The sequence below is a fragment of the Tasmannia lanceolata genome, unplaced genomic scaffold (assembly GCF_043159265.1).
Source record: "Tasmannia lanceolata isolate RefF3 unplaced genomic scaffold, GAP_Taslan_0.1 ptg000018l, whole genome shotgun sequence".
Classification (NCBI taxonomy): domain Eukaryota; kingdom Viridiplantae; phylum Streptophyta; class Magnoliopsida; order Canellales; family Winteraceae; genus Tasmannia; species Tasmannia lanceolata.
This window is the reverse complement of record NW_027518695.1, coordinates 71,307,055-71,331,994: the sequence shown is the minus strand read 5'-3', so window position 1 is coordinate 71,331,994 and position 24,940 is coordinate 71,307,055. Positions and strand designations below refer to the sequence as shown.

Genomic DNA, 24,940 nt, shown 5'->3' with positions numbered 1-24,940 from the left:
AGTAATATCTAATCTCTAACCTACATTATATTTATTGATTGATTAAGGGTTAGACTTGTTAAGGCTTAGTTGGTAAAGTGATTTTGATAATACACTTAATTAAGCCCCAAATTTTTAATTAGCCAATTCACACCTCCCTCTTGGGTTGTCACCTTGTATTTCAGATTTCTGTCTACTTTGATAAGTTTCTTTCCTTATCATGGTTCTCTCTAAATATTCTTATTGTTTTTCTTTGACTCCTATCCTCTAACTTTCTCTTGATATGTAAAGTCACTAGTTCATGTCAAATATAAAGATGATGCTATTAGACTCCGCAAGTATTTGAATGCAAATTGGTGCCGTATTTATATCTTTTGGTAAAGACGTTTTTGTCATTTTTACCAATAAAAAAAAACTTCCTTAGCAAATGAAAGGTATACTTCATCTTCTGGTGAAAGGTGTATCAGAGTCCATACAGCAGCAGCACCTGTGGTAGCAGATCTTGGAGAGATGTACCGCCAAGCATATACTATAGCTCTTGTTTGTTTGTTGAGTAGGCTCGGTAAGATAAATATCTATGTCACAAATATGTTCAATATTTTCAAAAAACTCGAGATTTTTTTCCTACTTTTTTTTTCTTATTTATTCCCCCTATAGATTTATGATACATGTATAGGATGTACTCAATGTGTACGAGCCTGCCCCACAGATGTATTATAAATGCCTTTCTTCGTTCGTGGTTCGATATTCTGGGTGTCCTAGGCGTAGAGGAACCACACCAATCCATCCCGAACTTGGTGGTTAAACTCTACTGCGGTGACGATATTGTAGATGAGGTATGATAAAATGACAAAATCCCTAGAATTTTAAAAAAAAATAGCGATATTTTCATTTACTGTGATAATATCAAGATATTTTTATGATATTTTTTCTTAATTTATTTATTTTTAAACAGTTTTTCCCGATGTAATTTCAAAAAGATAAAAAACAAAATTAATATGTCCCGAGATTTTCCCCTACCGAGAAATTCTCGAGAATGATATTTGTGACATAGATCAATATCCCTTTGATAACTTGTGGCTGTGGTATTCCATATTTTATTGGTTTTCTATCTCCTTATCAGAAACCAAAACATTGCAGTGATTGAGAAAACATTGTCTCATAAGTTGGAAGATGCCCGCCATGCTATCCAATTGAGAATTGTGAAAGGCCTTAGATAATACCGTAATCTCTGTGCCGTGCAACATAGATTGGATGGGAGAATGATATTTCTGGAATCTTTGAAATTCTTACCTTTGTATGGATTAGCACTTTTGAAGTCTATACCTATTCGTGGAGGATACGCCGATGCTCAATTAGACGAAGTTGTGCAGCTGGTTTTAATGTGATGATTTTGCCTATGAAAAGATTGTTGAAGCTCATCTATCCCACATTAATTCGGATTGACGAGTACCTTGTCTTAATGACATTCTTGGGTTTGTCATTTACTGAAATAATTCTGTTAATTGTTCAAACTTGAATCTTTGGATTGATGGTTGGAGATCATCCACAGATTATGCTACTTTTGTAGGCCCCAATTGTTGCTGATGATTTTGGAAACTTCTCAAAACGATTACCCTTATCTTCCGAGAAATTAGATTCTAGAGGCCATTATGTGTATGATGATGGATTTCGCTTCATTATTTGGTTTGGCAGAATGCTATCTTCTGATATCACCACCAATTTACTTGGAGTAAACTTATCTACCATTCTTGATCTGTCCAAGGTGTAGGGTCTTTACTGCAACTTTAAAATTTTCTAGTTTAGAAAGCTCCATTGCCATATGTTGATAAAAAGGTTTTCTAAATATGATGGGTGAGGTTAAAATTTCACAATCTTGGGGTGCCATTTAGTTTTGTTGCCTGTTGACTTGATATATGGACTAAGTATTATCGCATCTATTAAGGGAGAAATTATATGGTGTAAGGCCTTAAAACAATAAGGCCTTTGTACTGTGAAAGTACCACCATTGACATTTGATCCAACAGCAGCTCCTCAAAATCCTCAAAAGTGAGCTGCTGTAGGATCAAATATCAAGGGTTGTACCCCTAACTACCTTATTGTTATAAGGCCTTACACCATATAAAATCACCTATTAAAGATCATTTGTTTCTTTGCTTGGATATGTACCTTTCCCTATTATTTGTGGACACGGACATGAGTGTCGCGTGTCGACACAAACACGGAGTGACTCGGCGAACTACCAAAATTTAGAAACAGGGACATGCCTAAAATAGAAAGTACATATAATCATGATTTGTGGACACGGATTCGTGAGCTAAGTTTCGACAACAATATGAGGTATCTAATAAGGTAACCCCTAAAAATTCCCCTAAAAATCTAAAAATAGTGTCACTCTCAAACACCTACATACATATAAAGTTATTGTCCTTTCTAGCAGTACGCTTAAAAGTGTCTAAAGGAGTGTCGGACACGACACGACACGCGTGTCGACAATAAATTTAAAGTGTCGGCCAAATCATAGACCTTTCCCTTTGCCATTTTTTAATAGACTTCCATGCAGGAGTTTTGATGCACCTTATATCTTCAATGATGTTTATTGGTTTACTGATTTGTGCAAAATTTTGCATATTGTATTGTTTTATGCTTTATGTGCCTATAATCTGGCATTGAATGCAGATTGATATATAGAATCTCATATTTCAGTTTCTTTTTTTTCCAAGCTCCTTTTTTTAATTTGATATTTTTTTATTTCTTAATTAAAGTTTGAGAATTTTTATCCACACTCCTCTGTCCTTCTAACCTTACACATTCTAATTAATCTTTTTTTGCCGATTATAATTCTTAAAAACTTATAAACGGCCAATTAGAAAGGTCTTTATTAAAGTGAGGAGTGCCATTATCAAAAGGGGAGTGCAGATATCAAGTTATGAGATTAATCAGTGATATCTTTCTGAACCATAATTTACCCTTTCATTTTATTTATTTGGATTTCTTAAAATTATTATTTAGATCTTCCTTTCCATGATACTTTTCTTGAGACCTTTGAATCACAATCATTCCAATATTGTCTCCTTTCCAAGGTGTTATGGATAAAAGCAAAATAATAAATGAGGAGGAAAGGGAAGAGTAAGAAACTTCCAAAATTTCCACACTCTAATAGCTATTTTTAACGTTCTTCCCATTTTTATCGGTTGGCAGTTTTATAAGAATTCGAAGGTTATTATTAAATCCAAGAACGGTAAATAGTCGTGAAGAGATTTTGGGGGGAGATTGGGATAGTTGGACTGGTTTTGGGGGGGGGGGGAAGAAAGTGAGGGGGCGCACATTGAAATTTTAATTTCAATATGAGAGATAATATAGGCACTAAATCTGGCTTTTCGCCATTAATATTAGGAATTGGCTCAAATTAGTATCATCAGGGCGGCAAACCTAAAATTATTTCAAATTAGTATCATCTGGCGGCAAATTTTGGTGTGGAAAAATATTTCTGAGAAAAACCTTTCTTGGGAAAAAGATGAATGAAAGCGGAAAGAAACATGCCTATTATATTATATATTATAGATAGATGGATAGATAGATTATAGATAGACAGATGGGGGGTGATAAATTCACCCCCTTCGATTACAATATTCACCCCCTATTTTCAAAATGGACTGTACAGCTCACACCATAAGATGATCTGAACCGTCCAGTTGATGGGCCACAATGTAAATAGATCGTGCCCCAAATATCACTTCCATGGGATGATCCTAGCCCTCCGATCTATAGAGAAACTCCATATAATCAAACCTCCATAGATCGGAGGGCTAGGATCATCCTATGGACATAATTTTTGGGGCACAACCTATTTACATTGTGGCCCATCATATGGACAGTTTGGATAATCCTATGCTGTGGGCTGTACAGTCCGCTTTGAAAAATAGGGGGTGAATATTGTAATGGAAGGGGGTGAATTTATCAATGCCCATTAATATGTTGAAATCAGCTGGTGGCTGGGGTGCACATAGACCTGGCAAAAAGTGACCCGGACCCGCGGGTCCACCCGGCCCGCCCCTTAAATTACGGGTCCGGGTCACCGATTGATGACCCGTTTGAAATTGACCCGCGGGTCCACCCGGCCCGTCAAAAGTGGGCCGGGTCGGGTGGATCCGCGGGTGCCCGTAGAAAAGTTAAAAGCGTGTTTTTTATTGGTAATTGTCATATTTTACTACATTTTGGTATTTTTTAGGTAATTTTTCTACTTGTGTCCTTTTTACGGTAATATTTCATTTCAAACTTAGTTAATTCTGAGAATCTTGCAAAATCCGTAATGATTACTTCTCTTATTGCTAGCAACCTTTGCCCCAGACGGTACTTCACCCAATCTTTGCAGCAAAGGAGAGGCTACAAGCCGAAAAATAGCCCAGGAGAAGGTGGCTAGCAAATCCCTAAATAAATAAAAAAAAATACGTAAAAAATCCGGGTGACCCGCGGGTCGACCCGGCCCGTACGGGCCGGGTGCGGGTCCAATGTCAATGACCCGTAATATTTTCCGGGTCACTTTGACCCGGCCCGTTTGACCCGGACCCGTACGGGCCGGGTCAAACCCGGCCCGACCCGCCCGTTTGCCAGGTCTAGGTGCACATGAACCGTGGGTGGGCCCAACAATTAATTTGTTTAAATCTTTGAACAAGGTAGGTCCGACCCATAAATGAACTGTACGTCCCAAATTATAGGATGATCCAAACCGCCCATCTGATCTATGCATAGACTCCATATAATCAAACAACCTATTTACATTGTGCCCCATCAAATGGACGGTTTGGATCATCCTATGGTGTGGGCAGTTCAGTCCATTTTTAAACAATGGGGGTGAATATTGTAATGGAAGTGGGGTGACTTTAAGACATATGGGAGTCTATTTATGAGTCCCTGTATATAAATTATGCGTCACTCTCCCTCCCCCTTTCTCTCGTCTGTATTTCCCTTTATTTTTTCTTCGAAACCCTCTTCCCATTTTCGTTTAATGCGGGAAGAGGGGTTTTCCTTCTTTTCTTCCTCTCTTCGAGGGTTTCCTCCGTGGATCGAAGCTGCTCTTGTCACAGGTTTTCTTCGAGGATCTTACAGTTGGAAAAGGATTTCGAGATTTAACCCATTTTTTCGAGATTAACAGCAACCAACTTTGGGTTTGCTGTTTGTAGTGTTTGGTGTGTAATTTGCTAGCATCCATTTTATCTTTTCATGTTTTGGGGATCGTGAGTATTTAGTTTTATTTGATGCTATGGTGTTGAATTTTCGTGCATTTCTTTAGTTTGGTTTCATAACACATTTAGGTTTGCATTTTGTTGCTTGTTCTTCCTTTTATTGCTGATGCAAGACAGATTTTATTGTTTCCTTGGTCCTTTTTCTGTGTTTTTTTGTTCGTTTTCTTTTCTGTTCATTTTTTTATGCACTTGGGTTGATTCTCATATGCTCCGTCTTGTTCTGATGGATCTTCTACTAAGCGACCTTTCGTATTTTGTGATATTAGTTTTAGTACCATTGTTTTGTTAGCTGTTTTTGCTGTTGTGAGCTTTCTCCTCTATCTTTTGGTGTAAGTCCCCTTTCTCTATGTTCCTTTACATGATGGCACTGAAATTGTTTTCTGCGACTTTTCTATTTTGGTTCTGTAGGTATTTGCTTAATTTATTTTGTTTGATTGGCATCCACCTCTTTATACTGGCTTGAACTAGTCTCTCTTTTATTCCATTTTTATTCATCTTCATCTTCTCATACTGATTGAATTTCTTTCTGTGGAAGTTTGCATACTCTTGGTAAGATTTGGGATATGGCAACTAGCAATTACGAGAATGTATTGGTGCCTTCCTCATGGATTGTAGTCAGAATTGACGGCTGCCATTTTCACGGGTAAAAATATGCAGATGCATTTATGCTCCCACCAATAACAGATGGTACCTCTCTTATATTTATTGCAACATTTCTAGACATAAGTGGTTTAAGATTCTTTTGTCTGAAGTTCTAAGTGATCTTTTGTCATCATTTGCGGTGATGATCCCATTCGATTAATTTTAAATCTGTTAAGCATGGGATTTCTATTGCTTGGTCAACCTGCAATTATGCTGTCTGTTTCTGGGCTAAATACTTAAAACCCTCTTTATGATTTTTGCTAGGTTCTGTGAAGTCCATGAGTTTGACAAGCCCAATGATGAGTGTGCATTGAATCTAATGAATTCGTGTGCAATGTCTGTGCGAGAGGATCTCCCTGACATAGTTTTCTCATATGGTGTTAGTGATGAATACAGTTACTGTATTTGCTACATGAATTTTGTATGTATTATCAGACGAACTTTTATATTTTGTATAACATCACATCTTATAGCATTGTGTTATCGCTCTTATTAAGTAGTGCAAAGAGAAATGGCGTTATAATTAAGGGGCTGTTTGGATACTCGGATTTTAGGATCTTGGATTTCCTTAAAATCGTGGATGGAAGACGAGAGAAGGAGATCGTCTATCGTTTTCTGATTTCTCGCCCAAGGGAGGGAGGGAGGCCCTGTTTTCAGATTTTAGAAATCTCAGGATGGGGAAACATTTCAAAAACCTGGATTCTTACTTAAACCCTCAATCTGCAACCTACTTTCCCCACATCCGCAACCCACATCCGCAACCTACTTTATAATTAAGGAGACCGTATGTCGTTTTCTGATTTCTCGCCCGAGGGAGGGAGGGAGACCCTGTTTTAAGATTTTAGAAATCTCAGGATGGGAAGGGATTTCAAATACCTAGATTCTTATTTTTTTTTGTCTGGAAGATGATATACAAAACAAAGCAAAGCAAGAGGAGGACATGTCACCTAGCCTCAGAAACGAATGAGAAAACCCACTAAAAAGACACAACCAACATCAAATCCAGTACTGAGACATCAACCTAAGCAAACCAAAATTTAAGAAGGTCAAGTCATAAGGTTTGAGCCGGTGACTGGTCTAATTATAGAGCGAATGTTGGGGAATCCCAACGCATCACATCTAGGAGCGCCTTTAGTGAGAGTTCGTAGCTCTGGCCAGGATCTGTAAAAGCGGGTTGGTCTTGGACTCAGCAGCATTGGCAATAGCGTCAGCAACTGTGTTTCCCTCGCGGAACTGATGAGAGCACGTGGGATATATGAGCCTTAGGAGAGATTGGATTTTTGGCCACAGGTATTTTATAGCCCACATCCGCAACCTGGATTCTGAAACCGTTAATCTGCATCCTACTTCCCCCACATCCGCAATCTACTTCCATTGTAAAATCCAGAATTTTACACTGCTTTCAAACTAAAACCTAGATTCTGAAATCCAAGTATCCAAGCAGGGGTGGGTGTTTTAAAATAAAATTGAATTATTTATATGGTATTATACAGTTTATAATTGGTCCTTTACAATTCAAGCTTCTTACGTGCTAGTTATCTTAATGTTTCAGTTTTATTTTGAAGAAGACAGCTCAATTATACGAAAGTCGCGTCAGGTTTTCTCTCCATTCTTCCCTTTTTGCTTTTAGTTTGCACACTTTCTTCTAAGCAAAATTCAGCAACAAAACTATATTTTGGCCATTTTTATGTTGTTGATACAAAAGAGTTGTTGAGAGAGAGAGAAGAGAAGAGAATCTGAGAAATGAGTGAGTTAGGGAGAGTCTCCCCTGACTAATGTGTGTGTGTGTGTGTGTGTGTGTGTGTCTTGGGAGTACAATGACCAAAATGACCTTAGGCCAAAATACGTCTTGTAACAAGAGTAACAAATCATTCACATACTTGATTCAATTTTGACCTGCTCGCATTCGTATTGAATATGCAGGGAAATAATGGCACGCATCGTATCAGTCTTCTCTTGGATGTACGTCTGGAAGTGGAAAGAGTTTTTCCCAACTAAAAAATTGAAATATCCACCTAATTTTGATGCGCGAGTAGTATACTATCCATCAGCTGAAATTATTCGACATTATCTGTCATGGAGGCAAGTAGATTGTGGCCAATTTGCAATCACTTAACTAGTAGAACCATGCAACATCAACATTTTTTAAGTGAATGGATCATGTAATTGATGCATTTTCTTTCAGTTCGAGCAATTTTTACAAAATATGGAACATATCCCTGCCATTTATATCTTTCAGTTGTCAGGTCACGTCAACAATCAATACAACACTTGTTTCTGGATGCTGGTCAAGTCTGGAAAGAGCAAAAAGGAAGCACAAAATCTTTTAAAGTTGTTACAATGCTGTTTAACTTTTATCAGCAGATGGTTGATATATATTGCTATGTTTTCTATGCCGGAGCCATGTCCCCACCTTACTATTATTTGCATTGTTTTCATCCTTGTTGTTCCATCATTTTCTGTTATTGTCTTCTCTGTCATTTGGCATCATAATGTCTTCATGGAATTATCATCATAATGTTTGAGGGAACTTCTCTTTTGGTCCCTTAGTTAAGCCTTTTCATATTACAGTATGGTTTGTGGTGTTGGCTATTTCATAAAAAATTGACTTCTCACATTTTTAAAATTTTAAATGCACTCATAATTTGTATTTGATTATGTCATGTTTTCATTAAGTAAATTATTTTATTCAAGGGAAATCTTTTGCCGTTAAAACTTTCATTTTGTTACCAATACAATCTTGTATTTGTATTGACCTTTTGTGAAGAATTTTGTGAGCGGGGCTGGTTTTGGCACCCACAAATTAGGCAATTAACCGTTTTCTTTTGGTGTGCTATGATTTGTGACTGCCACGGGCTGGACTCCAAGTCAACAGTGATAAAACAAAGAATTAATGAAAACACAGTGAAAAGAAGCCATTCAAAAAAAAAACAGATATCTTTGACGACAGCACCTCTCCCTTTTTCCCTTTGGTCTTCATGACTTGCCATCGCCTTTTTCTCCTAATTACGCAACAACATGATCGTCTAATATAGGGACATGCAAATAGGCTTTAATTTCTCTACCAGGGGCTAAATTCATCGCTACTCTTGTTAAAATCCATGTATTTAGTTCCGATAACGAGTAATTCTCTTGTATTGATGTAGTCTTCTCCAACATACAAATCTTGTGAAACTCCATCTCGTGATATCGAGGTGTCCTCCTTTATATACAACTGTCCCGGACAGAACTTTTGATGATCAGGTGATCACCTCATGGCGGTCCTTAAAGCTGGCCGGTCTGGGTTGAAGAAACATTGCAGACTTCCTTTGCTCTCATGCACCCCATTTCTCCATTGTCGTGTCCATCACCCACACTAGCATAACCTGCTCTACAATATTTATCAACCTAGATAAATGTGAGTTGTTTCTCTTCAGTCATCTAACACCTCAGTGGTCAATTCCTCCGTGCGACATGAATGAGGACGAGCAGCCATCCCATCTTATCTTCAGTGGCTTTGGAATCTCTCCTCGGATTGCAAACTTCTATGCACACCGCTCTTTTTTTGTAAGTCTATTCTCCTTCACTTGTCTTCTTCATGTACTTAGGGCGCATCATCTTGAAAGTGTGGATTGAATGGAACTCCATTGCCTTTGTTTAAGTTGTTTATGAAAAATCCGCTTTCTTCATATAGGGGATAGGATCCATGTTTGGATTTTCTCTCTCTTTGGGGACAAACTTCTCCAAGAAGGGTTCATCGATAGGGAATTCGCCTAGCTGTTGGCATTCGAGTGGAAGTTCTTGGAAAGTGGTTGGTAGTCATATCACGGAAAACAAAAAATGGGTGCCAATACCAGCTCTATTTGTAAAATAGAATCACTGTTATGCTATCCCCCCCAACCTCCCCACTCCAAAACCCCCACTCACCATTTCTCTCTCTCCTAAGGAAGGAGAGAAAAGATGCCGAGCACTCATCATCAAATTAGAACAATTGTACTAGCAACTCTGTCTTTATTTTTTCAAGCCATTGGTTCGGAAACTTTATTGCCTTTAAGTCGTTTTCGTAATTGTTTTGAAAATCTTACGATTTACGGTTCAATTTACTATTCGATTTACGATTCTTAGGCAAAACGATTTGGATCCCATGATGAATCTTAATTTGTATGAATCTTACGATTTTTTATTGAATCTTACGATTCGATCGTAAATCGTACGATTCATACAATTTATGCGATTTATCCAAATTAAGTTTTGTATAAAAGAAAATATGTCTTTCTTTCAAAAAACCTCATTTCCTTTCTACATTACAAGAAGCCTTTGAAATCCCTCTCATTAGAAGGAAGAAGACAGAGGAGGATTAGGACATTTATGGGATTTTGATGAACATGTAAAGTCGATCCTTAGGCCATGTGAGGACATCTAAAAAATTCATTTATATTTTTCTAATATTAATGCTTAAGTGGATGATTGGACATATGTTTTCAATGAAATTCTTTGTGGATGTGTTTTTGATGAATTTTGCTAGATATCAAAATATATACATGTTTGATCTATATCTAACAATGTTTGACATATTTGTTCATCTAGTTGTGGATGCTAAGTGCATATGTGTGTTCTTGCACTCAGATGGAATTTTCAAAAAGATTTTCAATATAACACAAAATATAGTCTAATATGAATACAAAGGTGATTTGCTTTAGACTATAGCATGTATATGATGCTAGCATTAAGCTCAATAAGCAAGGATACATTCTTTTAATGTTAAAAGCATCCCCTACTCTTTTTTTGAAATGGAAAGCATACCCCTACTTTAATAAGGGTTCTTACACGAGAGGACAAAGTACAAATGCGGGCTATTCTAGACAATGATCAACCCATTAAATCATAATCGTTGCTCTGAAGGTGTCTTGGAGTAAAATCTACCCCTAATCCACTATTTTTCCACTCTAATTTTGTGGTCAGAATTCATCATGAAAGGCTCTACGTTTTAATCTGTCCGATGGGGCTAGATTTTGCTCCGTTACCCATCATAGCAAGGCCTAGAAAATAGATGATTTTAATCATTTAGCAAGTGGTTCTACTTGTACTTTATCCGCTTGAAATATATTTGCATCCATAGTATAAGAGCCTTTATGAGGATATCTCTTGAAGGTCTACCAAATTAGCAAGTTGATAATATCTCGACATAGGTTGGGTGGATCACATGGTGATCCGATTTAGAGGGCCCATATTCGAATGTACACAGATCAAAAGAGTATTGTAGGTTTCTAAATTTGAATATGTTTAATTTTAATGCCTTAATTGTGTTGATTTTTCAAGTTAGGAGACACCTCATCGACAAGCATACTGAATGGTGTCAATTTGCGTAGTTTTTGAAACTTTTGCATTTTGAGACAAAACACAATAGCAAGATCAAGATTCAAATTTACCCCAAGTGTGGTGGGTCTGAAACAACCTAGAATGCTTGCTATTGTGGTGTATCTCAAAATTCAAAATCTTCAAAAACTAGGCAAATTGACACCAATCAACATGCTTGTCGTTGAGGTGTCTCCCAACTCAATCAAAACTGATGAGGTGTCTCCTAATTTGAAAAATCAACCCAATTAAGGGATTAAAATTAAAGATATTCGAATTTAGAAAGCTACAATACTCATTTGATCTGTCCACATTTGAGGACATTCCAAGGAGAACAATCTGGATCACCATGTGATTAGGGCTGCAACTCGAGCCGGGTTTTACCCGACCCGCATCGACCCGACCCGAAAATACCCTGGGTTGGGTTCAGGTTTCATGGGTTTCTGGTCGAGCCGGGTCGAGCATTCAAAAGCCCGCATGAATCTCGGGTTGAGCCGGGTTTGAAGGGGCCCAACCCGACCCGGCCTGAGTTACATAAGTTATAGTATGTACATTTTTTTCTATTGTTAGTTAAAAGTTAAAAGTGAAAACCCACGCACCCACTATTATTGCGTGTGAGTGTAATTTCTGCTTCTATGAGTTGGGTTGATTCAAGTGTTTGATTCAACATTGTTTGATTGTAATTACAACATTGTTGATTACAGCATTGTTTGATTCAAGTGTAATGTGAGTATAATTACATCATTGTTTGATTCAAGTGTAATGTGAGTGTAATTTCTGCTTCTATGAGTTGAGTTGCCTTGCCAAACAAGAATTTTCCTTAAAATTTTGCATCAACGTGAAAAAACCCGAACCGACCCGACCCGACCCGAGATTTATCATGGGTAGGGCCGGGTTTGGGAATCGTGGGTTTTCCGAAAAAAAACCCAACCCGACCCGAGATATTTCTCGGGTAGGGTTGGGTTCTCCAAAACCCGACCCGCCCGATCCGAGTTGCAGCCCTACATGTGATCCACCCAACATATAGTGGAGATATTACCAACTTGCTAGATATTATCCAACATAAAGGGCTCATAAGCATAAACCTTCCGAGTCATGTATTTTGTAATATGCCAAAAATGAGGGTTGTAATCAAGGTAATAAAACTAATATAAATATTTCTCCTAATAATGCTGAGTGAATTAAAGGGCTCTTATACGATGGATGCACATATTTTTCAAACGGGTAAAGTACAAGTCTGATGGGTAATGGAGCAAAATCTAGCCCCATTGGACGATTATAATACTCTGATTTCTAGAGCTCTGAGGCTTGCATGCTCTTGCAGCCATGGAGATCCCAAAACTGTGAGGAAGTTTCACCTCACGAGCTTATAAAGGTCTAATTAACTCATCTCAATAAATCAGGACAGGTAAAAGCAATCTCCTTCGACTCTCTATCTCTCTTTTTTCTCTAAACTCATCATATGTGATTTTCTTAGTTTTCCATTTACCTTTCACTCTTTTTAGAGAATGTTTTGATCACAATTTTTCTTTGTCCTTAGATCGTCTTCTTGAAATGAGGAGCCGCCCATTTTTCCCTGGATTTGTTATTTGAAATTCAAGGATAGGGCATGTAGCTATGGTTTTATGAGGCTTGTGATCTAAAAAATGGGATGACTGTTTTGATCTTGGAGTAGGATGTTTTCCCTATGTTATTAACAGATATCATGGGGTTTAGGTTCTTGAGTTCTTCGAATAGGTTTTTTTCTTCTTTTCATTCAACTTTTTCTTTGTCCTTTCCTTTGTCTCCTTGAAATGTAGCTATTCATTCCTCTTGAATTTACTTTTGGTCTTTCATGGTTTCATTTTGGATTTATGGTTTTATGATTTAGGTGGATCTTATATTGTTGAAAATTGGGTGTTTTTTGTAGATTATGTTACGGATTTCCTAGGGTTTAGGTTCTATGATTAGGGTTTCTTTGTATTGATTCTTCTTGTAGTTTCATGATGATGATTTCTTTTGATGCGTTTCTGTATTTTAGTTAGCACATGTTTCTCTCTCTCTCTCTAAACTTCTTCATTTATCTGTTGTTGGTTGCGGTTAAAATCCGTGGGTTATGATCTTATGTAGGATTTTGGGGGTTTGGTTTTTTGGACTTGATAGATATTTGTCATTTTTTCATACTGTTTTCTAAGTCTGAGAAAGATCGCTTTCTTTGCTCCGCGAATTAAAAACTCAGAGGGAAAAACAAGTTGCTTGCTGATGTGAATGATTGGTCATTTTCATTTTAACTATTTGTTTATAGTCTGCCGATCAAATGGCTTGTATCGTGTGATGCGGAGGTTTCCGGATCAATCGGCCATTCATGTTGCCCCTGCTGGATGGCTGGTTTGGATTTGTGTACATGTGCCATGGTACATGGGACAAAGGGGGGACTACTATGGTAGTTTGAGGACTACTTACTAAACCTTGCCTTGTTAAGTGTGCATTTTCTTCCCTGTTGTATTTAGGGCTTTAGTGTTTGCATTTCTGGGTTTGGTTCATTATGTAGTATTTTTTTCATCTTGTTTTAAATTGCTTTATATGCTTGGTTCTTGTGTTTTTAAAATCGCCTATGATACTTTTTAGGTTTGAAATGGTTATTTGATTTGCCTTATTTATAGATTCTGTTAAATTTATTTAGCAAATCTTCCACTTGGTTTTTTTTTCTGATGACATAGGGTATCCCACTTATTTTTTGGGCGGGACTAATCCCTATTGATGCACTCAATCACCCGTAAACCACGTGGATCGGGTAACTCCGAGGGGACTCGAACTCCCGTCTATTGGGAGCAAACCCATGACGCTAGCCGACTTGGTTTTGTGAACCATCTATGCTTCGTATTTTCTTCATTTTTATTAGTATATTAATCACATTGCCAAATTTACTTAGATCATTCTATTTCCCCCCTTAATAGATTCTTTTGACTCATTGTGCATTTTATCTCCTTTTCCTCTTTATTTTATTTGGCTTCTTGATTTGATTTTCACACAATCTTTTGGATGTCATGCTTTTTTTTTGTAGGAATTTGGATTTTGGAGTCCTGCACTTGGGTTTAGGGAGGCAACAATGGAGGTTGTGTGAAAATTGGGTATCTTCTACAAATTAAATTGCTGCAAAGGTTGCAATGGCTATAAAATCTACCAAAGGAACATTGCGTGTATATCTTTACATCCCAAATATCATTGGTAAGCTTCTATTCCTATTTCTTTGCGTATATTCAATTGAGCCATTTGTGAGGCCACCGAGATGATAATGATGCTTATTATGAGAAGAGAGACCGGTCAACCACGAGGGGAAGGTCGTGGGATCTGGAGTGATGGGTTCAGCTTGACATGATATATGCGCCCCATTGTATTGTCACGGTTCCCATTGATCCCACTAATGTGAGTGAGAGGCTCTATTCATCCTCCAATGAAGGAGTGAAGTGGTCCCTCTGATTATTTTTAAAAGATGATATTCTTACAAGTTCCAGCTGAAATGAAATCGCAACAGATAAGAATCCGCTTTGTTGGTTTTACATAGGAGGTATAATTTCTTTGGCTAAAGTGAAAATCTTTTCGTCAAAAGTTTAGATAGAACAATTGAGAGATGTTTGCTTTGGAGCTACTAGACAGATGAATTTCCATCTTTATTTTGTATTTTTTAAAAAAAATTGACATTTATTACTGAGAGAAAAGTACAAGTAGGGGACAAGTCGTCCCCATAAAAAGACAGGATTAAACCCTCTGAAAGTACATCAGATGGAAAAACTTCAGTTACAACAGCGGGCTTCTTGTTTATCCATCTTTATTTTGTATCTAAAATTATTTTCTTCTGCGATTGTTTAGAAGATAATAACATTCATACATAAGGCTCATATTTGATGATTTTCTGCCATCGCATATTTCTACACTGATGTGTTTCACATATATCCACTATTTGTATGGAAGTGCAGGATACATGAGAATTCTTATGAATTGCGTTGCTTTTGCACGTTGCTTTTCTGACAAAAAGCTGTTCGCTGCTCTTTACTTTATCAGGTAATTGTCATAACTCTGATGAAGCTTTATTTCATAATTTCACATGTAAATTTTTGGTTAAAGTTATAAAATTTATGTTTACAGCTTTCTATGTGATGGGTTAGATGGTTGGTTCGCCCGCAAGTTCAATCAAGGTACAATTGGATCTATGACAAATAATGTTAGATTATAGCTTCACGTTGTCCAATTTTGCATCGAGTAGCTCAATTCTTCTTCAATTTTTTTGTTCTTAAATTGTAATATTTAATATTCATGTATAACGACAAATATAAGCAAATTGCGCTAATTTTTCCCATGCATTCAATCCTACATAAGGAAGGAGATATTGAAGAGGGTGTTAACCACATAATAAGAGCAGGTTGGTTGAAGTGGAAGCATGCTTTAGGAGTTCTGTGCAACCGTAAAATACCTACCAAGTTGAAGGGGAAGTTTTATAAGACATCTACGAGGCCAGCCATGCTGTACAGCTCAGAATGTTGGGCCACCAAGAAGCAGCATGTGCATAAGATGAGTGTAGCGGAGATGCGAATGCTTAGATGGATGTGCGGCCACACAAGGTTAGATAGAGTTAAAAATGAAGACATCCGTAAAAAGGTGGGGGGGGGGGGGGGGTGACACCAATTGAGGAGAAGATGAGAGAGCACCGCTTAAGATGGTTTTAATCATATCCAACGTAGGCCTTTGGATGCTCCAGTGAGAAGAAGTAACTCGTGCCAAATTGATGGAGTAAAAAGAGGTAGGGGCAGACCGAAAACAACTTGGATAGAAACAGTGAGGAAAGACTTGATGGCTAGGAACATAACAAAGAACATGACCTTGGATAGGAGAGAATGGAAGAAAATGATCCATGTAGACGAACCCAACTAGTATCAGGATTAGACTTAGTCAATTTGAGCCGGGTAGATCCTTTCACCTTCTTCATGAAAATTTTCTAAAGGATTCAGTAGCCGACCCCAAACTAGTTCGGGACAATGGCTTAGTTGAGTTGAGTTGAGTATTGATGAAAAAAAATTCGCACCATTTATCCTGATGCTTTGTATTTTTTATTTTTTTTTGAATGATTGCTTTGTATTTTTAATTGGAGCACTATAACCTGATTAGAAGTCTTGTTTAAGACTTCTCTTATTCCTTGAAAAGGGCAGCATAAAAAATGATGAAAATGGAAATTAGAAGAACATAGAAGGAACTTTTGGGAAATCACTCGTAACCGTAGTTACAAAATTCGAATTTGGGAACAATTTTGCATGGAAAGAATTCAGTTAATTTGGAAAGGCTACAGGAAAAATTGGGACAAATCAAAGGCCTAAAACACATAATTATTAAAGATCAAAATCCAATAAAATCATCCCAAAATGTTAAAAAAATAATCAAAATTACATTTGTTTTTAAAGTGTAACATTGGAGGTCCATTTGCTTTATCAGCCATGAGAAGTAATTCTCGGTAACTCAACAAGAATGTGCTCGTGAACTCAAAATATCATTAGAGATTCTTTGACTGACTCTCATGGTGGGGTTTATAACTTTTACTTTACTGAAAGAAAAAAATCATATCTTAATTACTTGCATTAGAGACCTTTAGGAGGTTTTCTACTAACCATCTGTTGGATGGTTAATTGGAAAAAACTACTAGTACTTTCTACTATGCTCTGCTTCAAACAATTAAGAAATATTATAACTGCATAAAGTGCAAAAATTATAAAATAGGCACATTAACAAAATACACCCATTACTCTACTACTACTACACCGAGCCTATAAGGCCATTGATGTAGTATAACCTCATATTCGAATTTAAAAGGAGCCCAATTGATCCAAATCCAGACATTGGAGCAGCCAAAGGTCATACAAACTTACTAAGGGATGATTGCGTGCATCCATAGGAATTAGTCCTGCCCTAAAATGGGGTGGTGATACCCTATGTCATAAAAAAAACTTGCTAAAGGAGAAGGAACCTGTTGTTGCTGTCTGTAATCCAGCAGATCCATGGAAAGAAAGAAGTGACCTGATTTTAGAAATTATTGAGACGTGAACAGTTGCACAGTGGGACTTTTGAACATGTGTTTCCTAGTTCTGAAAGGATTGATGATTAGGAAGTTTAGGTGTTTCCTATTGTTTCTGTTTTTTTACAAAGTCCGAAATGTTTAAGACTCGTATTTAGTAATTTTTTATTATTTTTAGTAAGTATTTTCCTTTAATTTTAGGCAGTCCATATTGACTTGGACTCTTAGGAAAAGGGGTCGACAATTGTTTGGCCTTTAAAAGTGATGTTGATACTAAAAAGAGATTTTTATGAGGGATTTGCTTGCGTCCATCGCAGAAGGCATTTCGCGGATGGCCTGTTGCATGTAAGAGCAGCCACATAGGCTCACTTTTCAGCAGATTTTGTCTTCATTCACGAGGTGGCTGCTCTGAAGATGCGGGTTCGATTCCCACTATCAATTCGCCTCTGACCATCAAATGAAATGTGAATAACCCGTCCTTCTCTCTTTGAAACAAGGGGTGATTCCGGTTCTGCCCGTGCTTCAAACAATTTTGTCTTCTCAATATTACCATATCTCTAGAGTCAATAATTTTATATGAGGAACTACTGAACTCAATCACTTGCTGCCGTTACTCTTCAGTTTTCTGTTGAGGTCTATCCCGTAGAGGTACTCAGATTGGATCAGTGCATATCTTGGGTTGGTATGGAAATGGGATCCCCAATAGCTGGAGACAAGAGATTCATATGAGAAAACATAAGTAAACGAGCCTCTGCTTGAACTTCCAAAGATAAAGGTACATGAACAACCATGGATGGGAGGAAAAGAAGAGGGAATATAGAACCACTACACTATCGTGGTCAACTATATCGAATTATTTATCATCACATTACTTTACCATGGGCGGATAGCGGGGATCGCAAGAGGCTGTAGCCCGATCTTAACTGGTTACCAGACGCGTGACTGAGTTCTCGGTTTTGGCAGTTCCATTTTTGGGCATTGGTTCACGACTGCGCTTTCAAAAGTAGTTCTGAAGGGCACCTGTTCATCCTGATCCTATTGAACCTTCTATTGAGGGTCGGACTTCTGGCCTGCTCTAGATAGGAGATTAATTCGACAATGAAACTCTTCAAGCAATGATCTTATCTATGTCATTTCTCTTCACGTGATACAAAAGACGACTTTCGAGAGTCACTTAGCCCCCTGACCTCTTCTCTAAAAAAAGGACCAAAAATGCAAATGGCAGAAAAGCAAAATCTTCATCCTCGGAAAGAAAAAGAAATAGGCAGAAAGTCAAAGAACGGCTGCCAGGAAGGTGAGTGGCCCTCCAGGAAAAAACTCTGTAAAGTAGTCCTTCTATCCTGTCTGCCTCTCAATTCAAAGCATGAGCATGACGGGGATAAGATTTTCAATGTTAGACTAGGTCCTGTTATGCCAAACAAACTGGCCTGTGGTGACTGCTCGATGGAGCCGTTGCCCCATCCTGCGCAAGAAACTTTGAGTTCTGTAGGCCAGTCGTCAGGTCAGTATAAGGGGGTTGTGTCAGTGAGGGGCTTATAGGCTCACTTTTCAGCAGATTTTGTCTTCATTCACGAGGTGACTGCTCTTCCATGCAACAGGCCATCCTTGAAATGGACGCTGGCAAATCCCTATTTATGATTTTTTTAAGGAGAAAAAATGTGGATAAAGAAAAGTTGGATAAAGAAAGTTGTACGCGATATTTTGTTGCACATTTTTTTTTCTTTTGATTTGTGGCTCTAAACAACCAGTTTTAAATCAAACTGAATTAGATTTTATGTTCTAGTTTGTTCACAGACTTGAGGCAAGTTACTATTTTTATTTTATATCAAGAGCTATCCAAGGACTATTGGTATAGATTTTTATTTGAGGCTGCATCATAATTTGGTATCAGAGAGGCCTCTGTTTTGAATTGAGTGGAAATTTGAATTAAGACAAGAACATTGAAGATGGGGGTAAGGGAGCAATTCACTTAGCCCTGCTCTTGCTCCAGTTGTACACAATCAAGAGATGCCTCAAGCTTCGATTGCTTTGGGAGATGTAGAACTAATTTCGAAAGGAGTTGTAAATGTGTTTAATCCTAGGCATCAATTTCTGCCCTATAGACAGCCTCCTCGACACCAGCCCATGTATCGAGCACCCCAAGAAAACAATCGTATTCAAATTAATCAATGGGAAGCTTAAATTAAAATTGAAATTCCAGAATTCTTCTGGGGATTAAAAACTATAGTGGTGACAACGGTTGAGAAGGTACCTGACTACAATGAGTTACCAATTCATAGAAGAATTTCTTTGGTTGATTTGAAGTTTAGAGGTCGTGCAAAGTCTTGGCAGCAATCATAAAGATTGAAAGAGCCCAATTATTCTAGCCTGCAATTACGAATTGGGCAGACATGAAAAGAATGATGGGAAGGGAGTTTTTACCTTTTAATTATTGCAAAACCTTTTATGAACAACTCCACAAACCCACTCATGGTATGAAAATTGTGTCTCAATATACATTGAATTTTTGTACATTACTTGGTAGGAATATGTTGAGAGACAAGAGCAATCGATTGAGAGATACCTTAGTGGGTGAAAAGCTTCGATTCATGATGATTTAAGAATACCGAACAACTCCAACAAGGTAAGAGTCATATACGGTGGAGTTTTATAAATTACTTGGTGTAATTGATTGAGAGATAACTGAGTGGGTGAAAACCTTCAATTAATGACGCTTTGAGAATACATTGGCTGAATAACTCCAATGAGGTAATAGTTTCTCAACGGTTTTTAATTTCATTTTCTATTAGAAAATAGAGGATTGCTGAAGTCACTCTGAAGAGAAGGATGGCCGAGACGGCAATGCCATTGATAGGCATATGCAACACAGCACGAGGTGGATCATAGTCAAGGTAATAGAGACCATTGGCCGCACGGCCAGACGCAATTGTCTTCCCAGTGGAAAGGTCCTGAAAGACACAATGAGAGGGGAAGAAAGAGGCCGAACAATGATGAGTTTTGGTAATTTGGGTCACATACAATAAATTAAAGGGCGACTTAGGAATACAAAGGACCGATGACAAGGTAAGACCAAGGTGAGGGGAAATAGTGCCGGTACCAGAGATGGGTGCAGTGGTAAGACCAGGGTGAGGGTAAACAGTGCCAGTAGCAGAGATGAGTGCAGTGGTTCCATCAGCTAAAGTAACAGTAAGAGAGGGTTGAAGGGGCATAAACAAGCGAAGGGAAGCAGGGTTACCCGTTATATGGTTGGGCGCCCCAAAATCAATAATCCAAGGACTAGAGGTAGTAAGAAGCAAAGCAGGGGGACTATTGGGATGTGCAAAAGGGGCAATATGGGCTTGGCAATGCGCACGCAGGCTAAAAAACTCATCATAGTCAGCGCGAGAGATACAGACTGGTCTAGTGGAGGGGGAAGACAACCACCACCACGGCCAGAAGATCCGTCACCAATATACACACTAAGAATAGAAGCCCCAATCAAAGGGGTAGGAGTCAGCAGTGGAAAGGGAGCCAAAAGTGGAGAAGTCGATCCGGTAGTACGAGGGGATCTAAGATGAGCATCCATGATGATAGAAATATAGAGACACCCTCAAGCACACTACGATAGAGGATAAACAAGAGAGAAGTGGAGAATCACACGACGAACCCAGCCATAATAGCGTAGCTCCGATGAAGAGACAAAGCATAAGAAGACATAGGATCACTAGCCATGTGGAGAGGAGAGGTTAGGAGATGAAGACGGAGGCACAATAGCTCACTCAGACATTTCAGCAAACAAGTGATGTGCACCTTTGATAGGAAGAGAAAGGGTAGAAAAAACAAGGAAAGGGGAAGTAGACAACGAGAGGAAAAGGAGCTTAGAAGGGCTCAAAAGACATACCGCGGCTCCGGAGAAGAGAGATAGTGGAGGGAGGCATAAGACTACACATCAAAATAGAATGTCAATCTAGTGCATTAGGGCACTAGGAAAAGTAGGAAAAACTGCGAAGGAATAGAAACGAGGCTATTTAAATGATGGAGGGGGTGGCACTATTCACGATACTGTTCATGGCACTATTCATGGTACTGTTCACAATACCATTCATGGCACTGCTCACGGGTTAGGGTTTGGAAAGGATGGATTTGGGGTTAGGTTACGGTTAGGATTAGAGTTAGGGTTAGGGATTTGGAGTGGAATCGTCGATCTTCAATCTTGAGCTTCGCTCGGGTTTGTGGCAGAGATGGGGATGGTTTGTTTGTTTGAGAGAGAGAGAGAGAGAGAGAGAGAGAGAGAGAGGCGGATGTGGACCCTAGGGCATCGTAACCCTAGGGCTCTGATACCATGTTAGAAGAAGAAGAAGAGGAGATGAGAATGAGGGAAAGAAAGAGTGAGTTGAGGATAGCTCCCCCTCACTTATGTATTTATATAAAGAGAGAAGAGTACAATGACCACTATGCCCTTAGGCATCAACACACGCATACACATATTTCTAACATTGGCAAATAATTATTTTTGCCAGTTGGGCATTATTGATAGCTTGAATGCTCTCATTGACGGTGTCAAGTTTGCTTCTATTATCTCTGAGCTCGTCTTGATTGGATTGTATCGTTTCTAACAACTTAGCCCACTGATCTGGGTTTGGGGGGTTAGAAGAAGTCAACATGTGGTAGTTGATTCCACTACGGGTGGGCATGCAATGACAGATTAGAAAGACCCTAAAACAGGTAATAAGAGCTATGAATTCTTAGAAAACTTAACCTAGGCTCTGATATCAAAATTGATGCGGGATGGACCTAATTGAGGGAATCCTATAAGGGCCTGCAACGTGAAGTTATCTAGAACCCCTAGGTCAATGGATAAATTAAGTCTCAACCTAATTAAGAAACTAATGAGGTCAATCTTTTTTTGGACACCAACATAGACATGACGCAAACATGCAAAATAAGTATTCGAAAAGAGAAATATTATAGCTACTAAATCACAACAAAGCAATTTGTAAATGTTGCATGTTTTATGCATTTATGAATTCCAAATAAGGCCCCACAAATACATGGAAAACCTTCTTTGCAATTATAAAATGTAAATCCAATTAAAATAAAAAAAAATTATGCTACCTAGTTTTTTTGCTTCATTCCACAGGTTTTAGCAAAATATTCAAAGTAGGACGACTATAAAAATAGGCAAAGGCTTTCAAAAAGGGGCAAACAGACTTAAAAATGTGTAGATCATGATTTTTTCAATAGATTTCAAGGGAATTAAAGGCTAAAATTCAGATCTTGTTGTATGGAGGCTTTAATTTCCAAATTTTGACAAAAAATGGATATTTTGTTAATTTGGCTAGGTTAATCAATGAGCGTTGATCAAACCAATCAGCCACCAAGCCATGCCCTACCGTAAAAGTTCAAGATAAAAAACGGGCTACTGGTCAATTCAAATGAAGAGAAAATAAAGATCTAAAGGTATTTACAAGATTTAGGAGAAAATAGGGATAAAAGGGGGGAAAATATGAAAGGATTTAGAATATCTGTGAGAAAACTGGGATAGAAAAAGTGGGAAAAGATAATAGAAGGAATCATATGAGAGATCAGGGAAGAAATAGAGAGGGAAATAGGATAGCCAAAAAAAAAAAAAAAAACAGAGAGAGAGAAGAGAAATTCACACTTGCAATAGAAGAAACAAGAGAAATTTTCCTTCATTCAATATTCTCCTTTCTTCATAAGAAAAGTGTCCTACGGCTTACAATATATAAGAAGAGATCATGGAAGACATAGAGAGGGGAATTGGATAGCCAAGAGAGAGAGAGAGAGAGAGAGAGAGAGAGAGAGAGGAATCCACACTTGCAATAGAAGAAACAAGAGAAATTTTCCTTCATTCACTATTCTCCATTCATCATAAGAAAAGTGTCCGACGGCTTACAATATATAAGAAGAGTTCTAAAACCCTAAACAAAATCTAACATTTTTAGACTAAAATACCCTCTAATAACTTTAAAAACCCTCTCCCACATAAATTTTTGTAATGCATGTGGGGCCCATTAAAAACCCTACCAAGTGATTTTTGTGGGAAGAGACTACTACCCGTCTTATGACATAAAAGACTTAAATAACATTCTAAAAACCAAATAAAGGTCTTTTTAACATCAACAATAGACCCATCTTCTTAACTCCATGATTCTTCAATGCATATTGGATGGTCGTCCATCAACCCTCGTAGATCTCTGCAACTGGCTGTTGTACCGAACATGGTTTGAAATTTCGGCACTGAAATGACCGAAACTAAAATTTGCCGAAATCCGGAATTTCGGGAAATCCTAAATTTCGGCCGAAATTTCAAGAAAATGTATTTTTTTTAATAAAAGAAATGTTACAAAATTTCGGCTGAATCGAAATTAATTAAATAATCTTTTTAAATTATTACGAGATTTCGGCCCGGTGCCGAAATTTCGGATTTTGGTGGGGTCTGAAATCGGTACCGAAACCGAAATTTAAAACCTTGGTACTGAAGAAATGTTTGGCTGTTACCTTTGTAACTCATTACCTAGCCAAATCAAGGTATTGGATGGCCGGTGAGGATGTTGACGTAGCTGGTAAACCTGGAATCAAGTGTCGATATCCCCATCACATACAATAAAGCCCGCCAACTCTGGAGTGGATTTGCTCACTTCTATACGATAGAGTTGAAGCCCGCAATACCCTTCAGTTCTCCTTGGTAGAGAGATGGAATCTCCAAAAAAGACGTTCTCTCTGGAGTTTGAAGATGGCCCAGCCGGAGAATAAGGTCCAGCGGAGGAGGAAATTCAGTGGGGTGGAGCGGATGAGAAGAGGAAAATCCTTTGGGTAAGTTGGGAGGAAGTGTGTAAGCCTATAGAAGCAGGTGGCCTGAGCATAAGAAGACTAAAAGTTGTACACAATGCTTTGTTTGGTAAATTGTTATGGAGGTCCGGGAGAAGCGAAACCATCTCTGAACTAGAGTTGTTGAATTAATGTATGAGGCCTCTCTGGTCCAATTGGTATCTCTGATAATAGGTACATACATGGCAGAGTCACACTTTGAAGGGATATGTTGAGACAAAGTCATGAGCTCAATAAGGGATAAAAGATTGACCATTGTTCTAATTGGCATATGTTGATTGTGGGTTATTGTGCCCTTTGCATGGAGTCAGGCGAGACAGCAGACCATATACTTCTCCGCTCAGATGTTATTGACCAAGAGTGGAGGACATAAGCATATAAATGACATGTTGTCGTATGGAACACTTGTGTCCATGTGTTTGGGAGCACAAGAGTGAAACATCCTAGAACGATCGACTTCTTTAATGTGTCGATCTTATGCTCAACAACCCATTTTGAGATCTTTAGTGTCAATTCATTCTATCATCAACGTGTCCCCAACTCTGGCCCATCGCTTCTAGCCATGATGTGGAGCATTCCAACTCGCCCCCTAAGGTCTGCATTCGGATGGACAACCTTTCTCGATAGAATCCCCTTGATTGACCACCTTTGGAGTCCGCATATGTTGATTGTGGATCATTGTGCTCTTTTCATAGAGTTAGGAGAGACAGTGGACCATATGTTTCTCCATTGTAAGATGACCAAATGCTACTGATCATGAGTGGAGGGCATAAGCATATAAACGACTTGTAGTAGTATGGAACAACTTGAGATGAGTACTCACTTCTACTATCACTCTTAGGTGTTTAATGTGGGTTTTGATGCGTAG

General features: G+C 38.3%; 2 protein-coding genes and 1 pseudogene across 9 annotated transcripts in view; all 3 read left to right on the top strand.

The window, feature by feature from the left end:
• The first annotated feature begins 489 nt into the window (after positions 1 to 489).
• On the top strand, positions 490 to 1,750 carry LOC143850684 (protein transport protein SEC24 A pseudogene; annotated as a pseudogene).
• A 3,175-nt stretch (positions 1,751 to 4,925) lies between these two features.
• On the top strand, positions 4,926 to 8,443 carry LOC143850847 (tRNA(His) guanylyltransferase 1-like). 7 transcript variants are annotated; one of them, XR_013236077.1, is made up of 6 exons: positions 4,928 to 5,216; positions 5,761 to 5,868; positions 6,132 to 6,288; positions 7,420 to 7,464; positions 7,791 to 7,949; positions 8,114 to 8,443. XR_013236077.1 is itself a non-coding variant. In XM_077360117.1 (5 exons), exons 2-5 carry the CDS (start codon positions 5,789 to 5,791, stop codon positions 7,863 to 7,865), a joined length of 357 nt encoding a protein of 118 aa, XP_077216232.1. In that variant the 5' UTR covers positions 4,928 to 5,168; positions 5,761 to 5,788; the 3' UTR covers positions 7,866 to 8,051. The 7 variants fall into 7 exon arrangements, 2 of the variants coding, with proteins under 2 accessions (XP_077216232.1, XP_077216230.1); XR_013236081.1 differs by lacking the exon at positions 8,114 to 8,443 and having other exon boundaries at positions 4,926 to 5,066; positions 5,761 to 5,912; positions 7,791 to 8,051; XR_013236079.1 differs by lacking the exon at positions 8,114 to 8,443 and having other exon boundaries at positions 4,928 to 5,168; positions 5,761 to 5,912; positions 7,791 to 8,051.
• A 3,926-nt stretch (positions 8,444 to 12,369) lies between these two features.
• Positions 12,370 to 24,940, top strand: part of LOC143851558 (CDP-diacylglycerol--inositol 3-phosphatidyltransferase 1-like) — a 38,927-nt gene continuing 26,356 nt past the window's right edge. The window contains exons 1-4 of one of the 2 annotated variants that reach the window (XM_077361024.1): positions 12,370 to 12,609; positions 14,245 to 14,408; positions 15,158 to 15,242; positions 15,327 to 15,376. In XM_077361024.1, coding sequence (XP_077217139.1) covers positions 14,348 to 14,408; positions 15,158 to 15,242; positions 15,327 to 15,376 — 196 coding nt within the window. In that variant the 5' untranslated portion in view covers positions 12,370 to 12,609; positions 14,245 to 14,347. The remainder of the gene's footprint in view (positions 12,610 to 14,244; positions 14,409 to 15,157; positions 15,243 to 15,326; positions 15,377 to 24,940) is intronic. The other variant, XM_077361023.1, reaches the window with a different exon arrangement.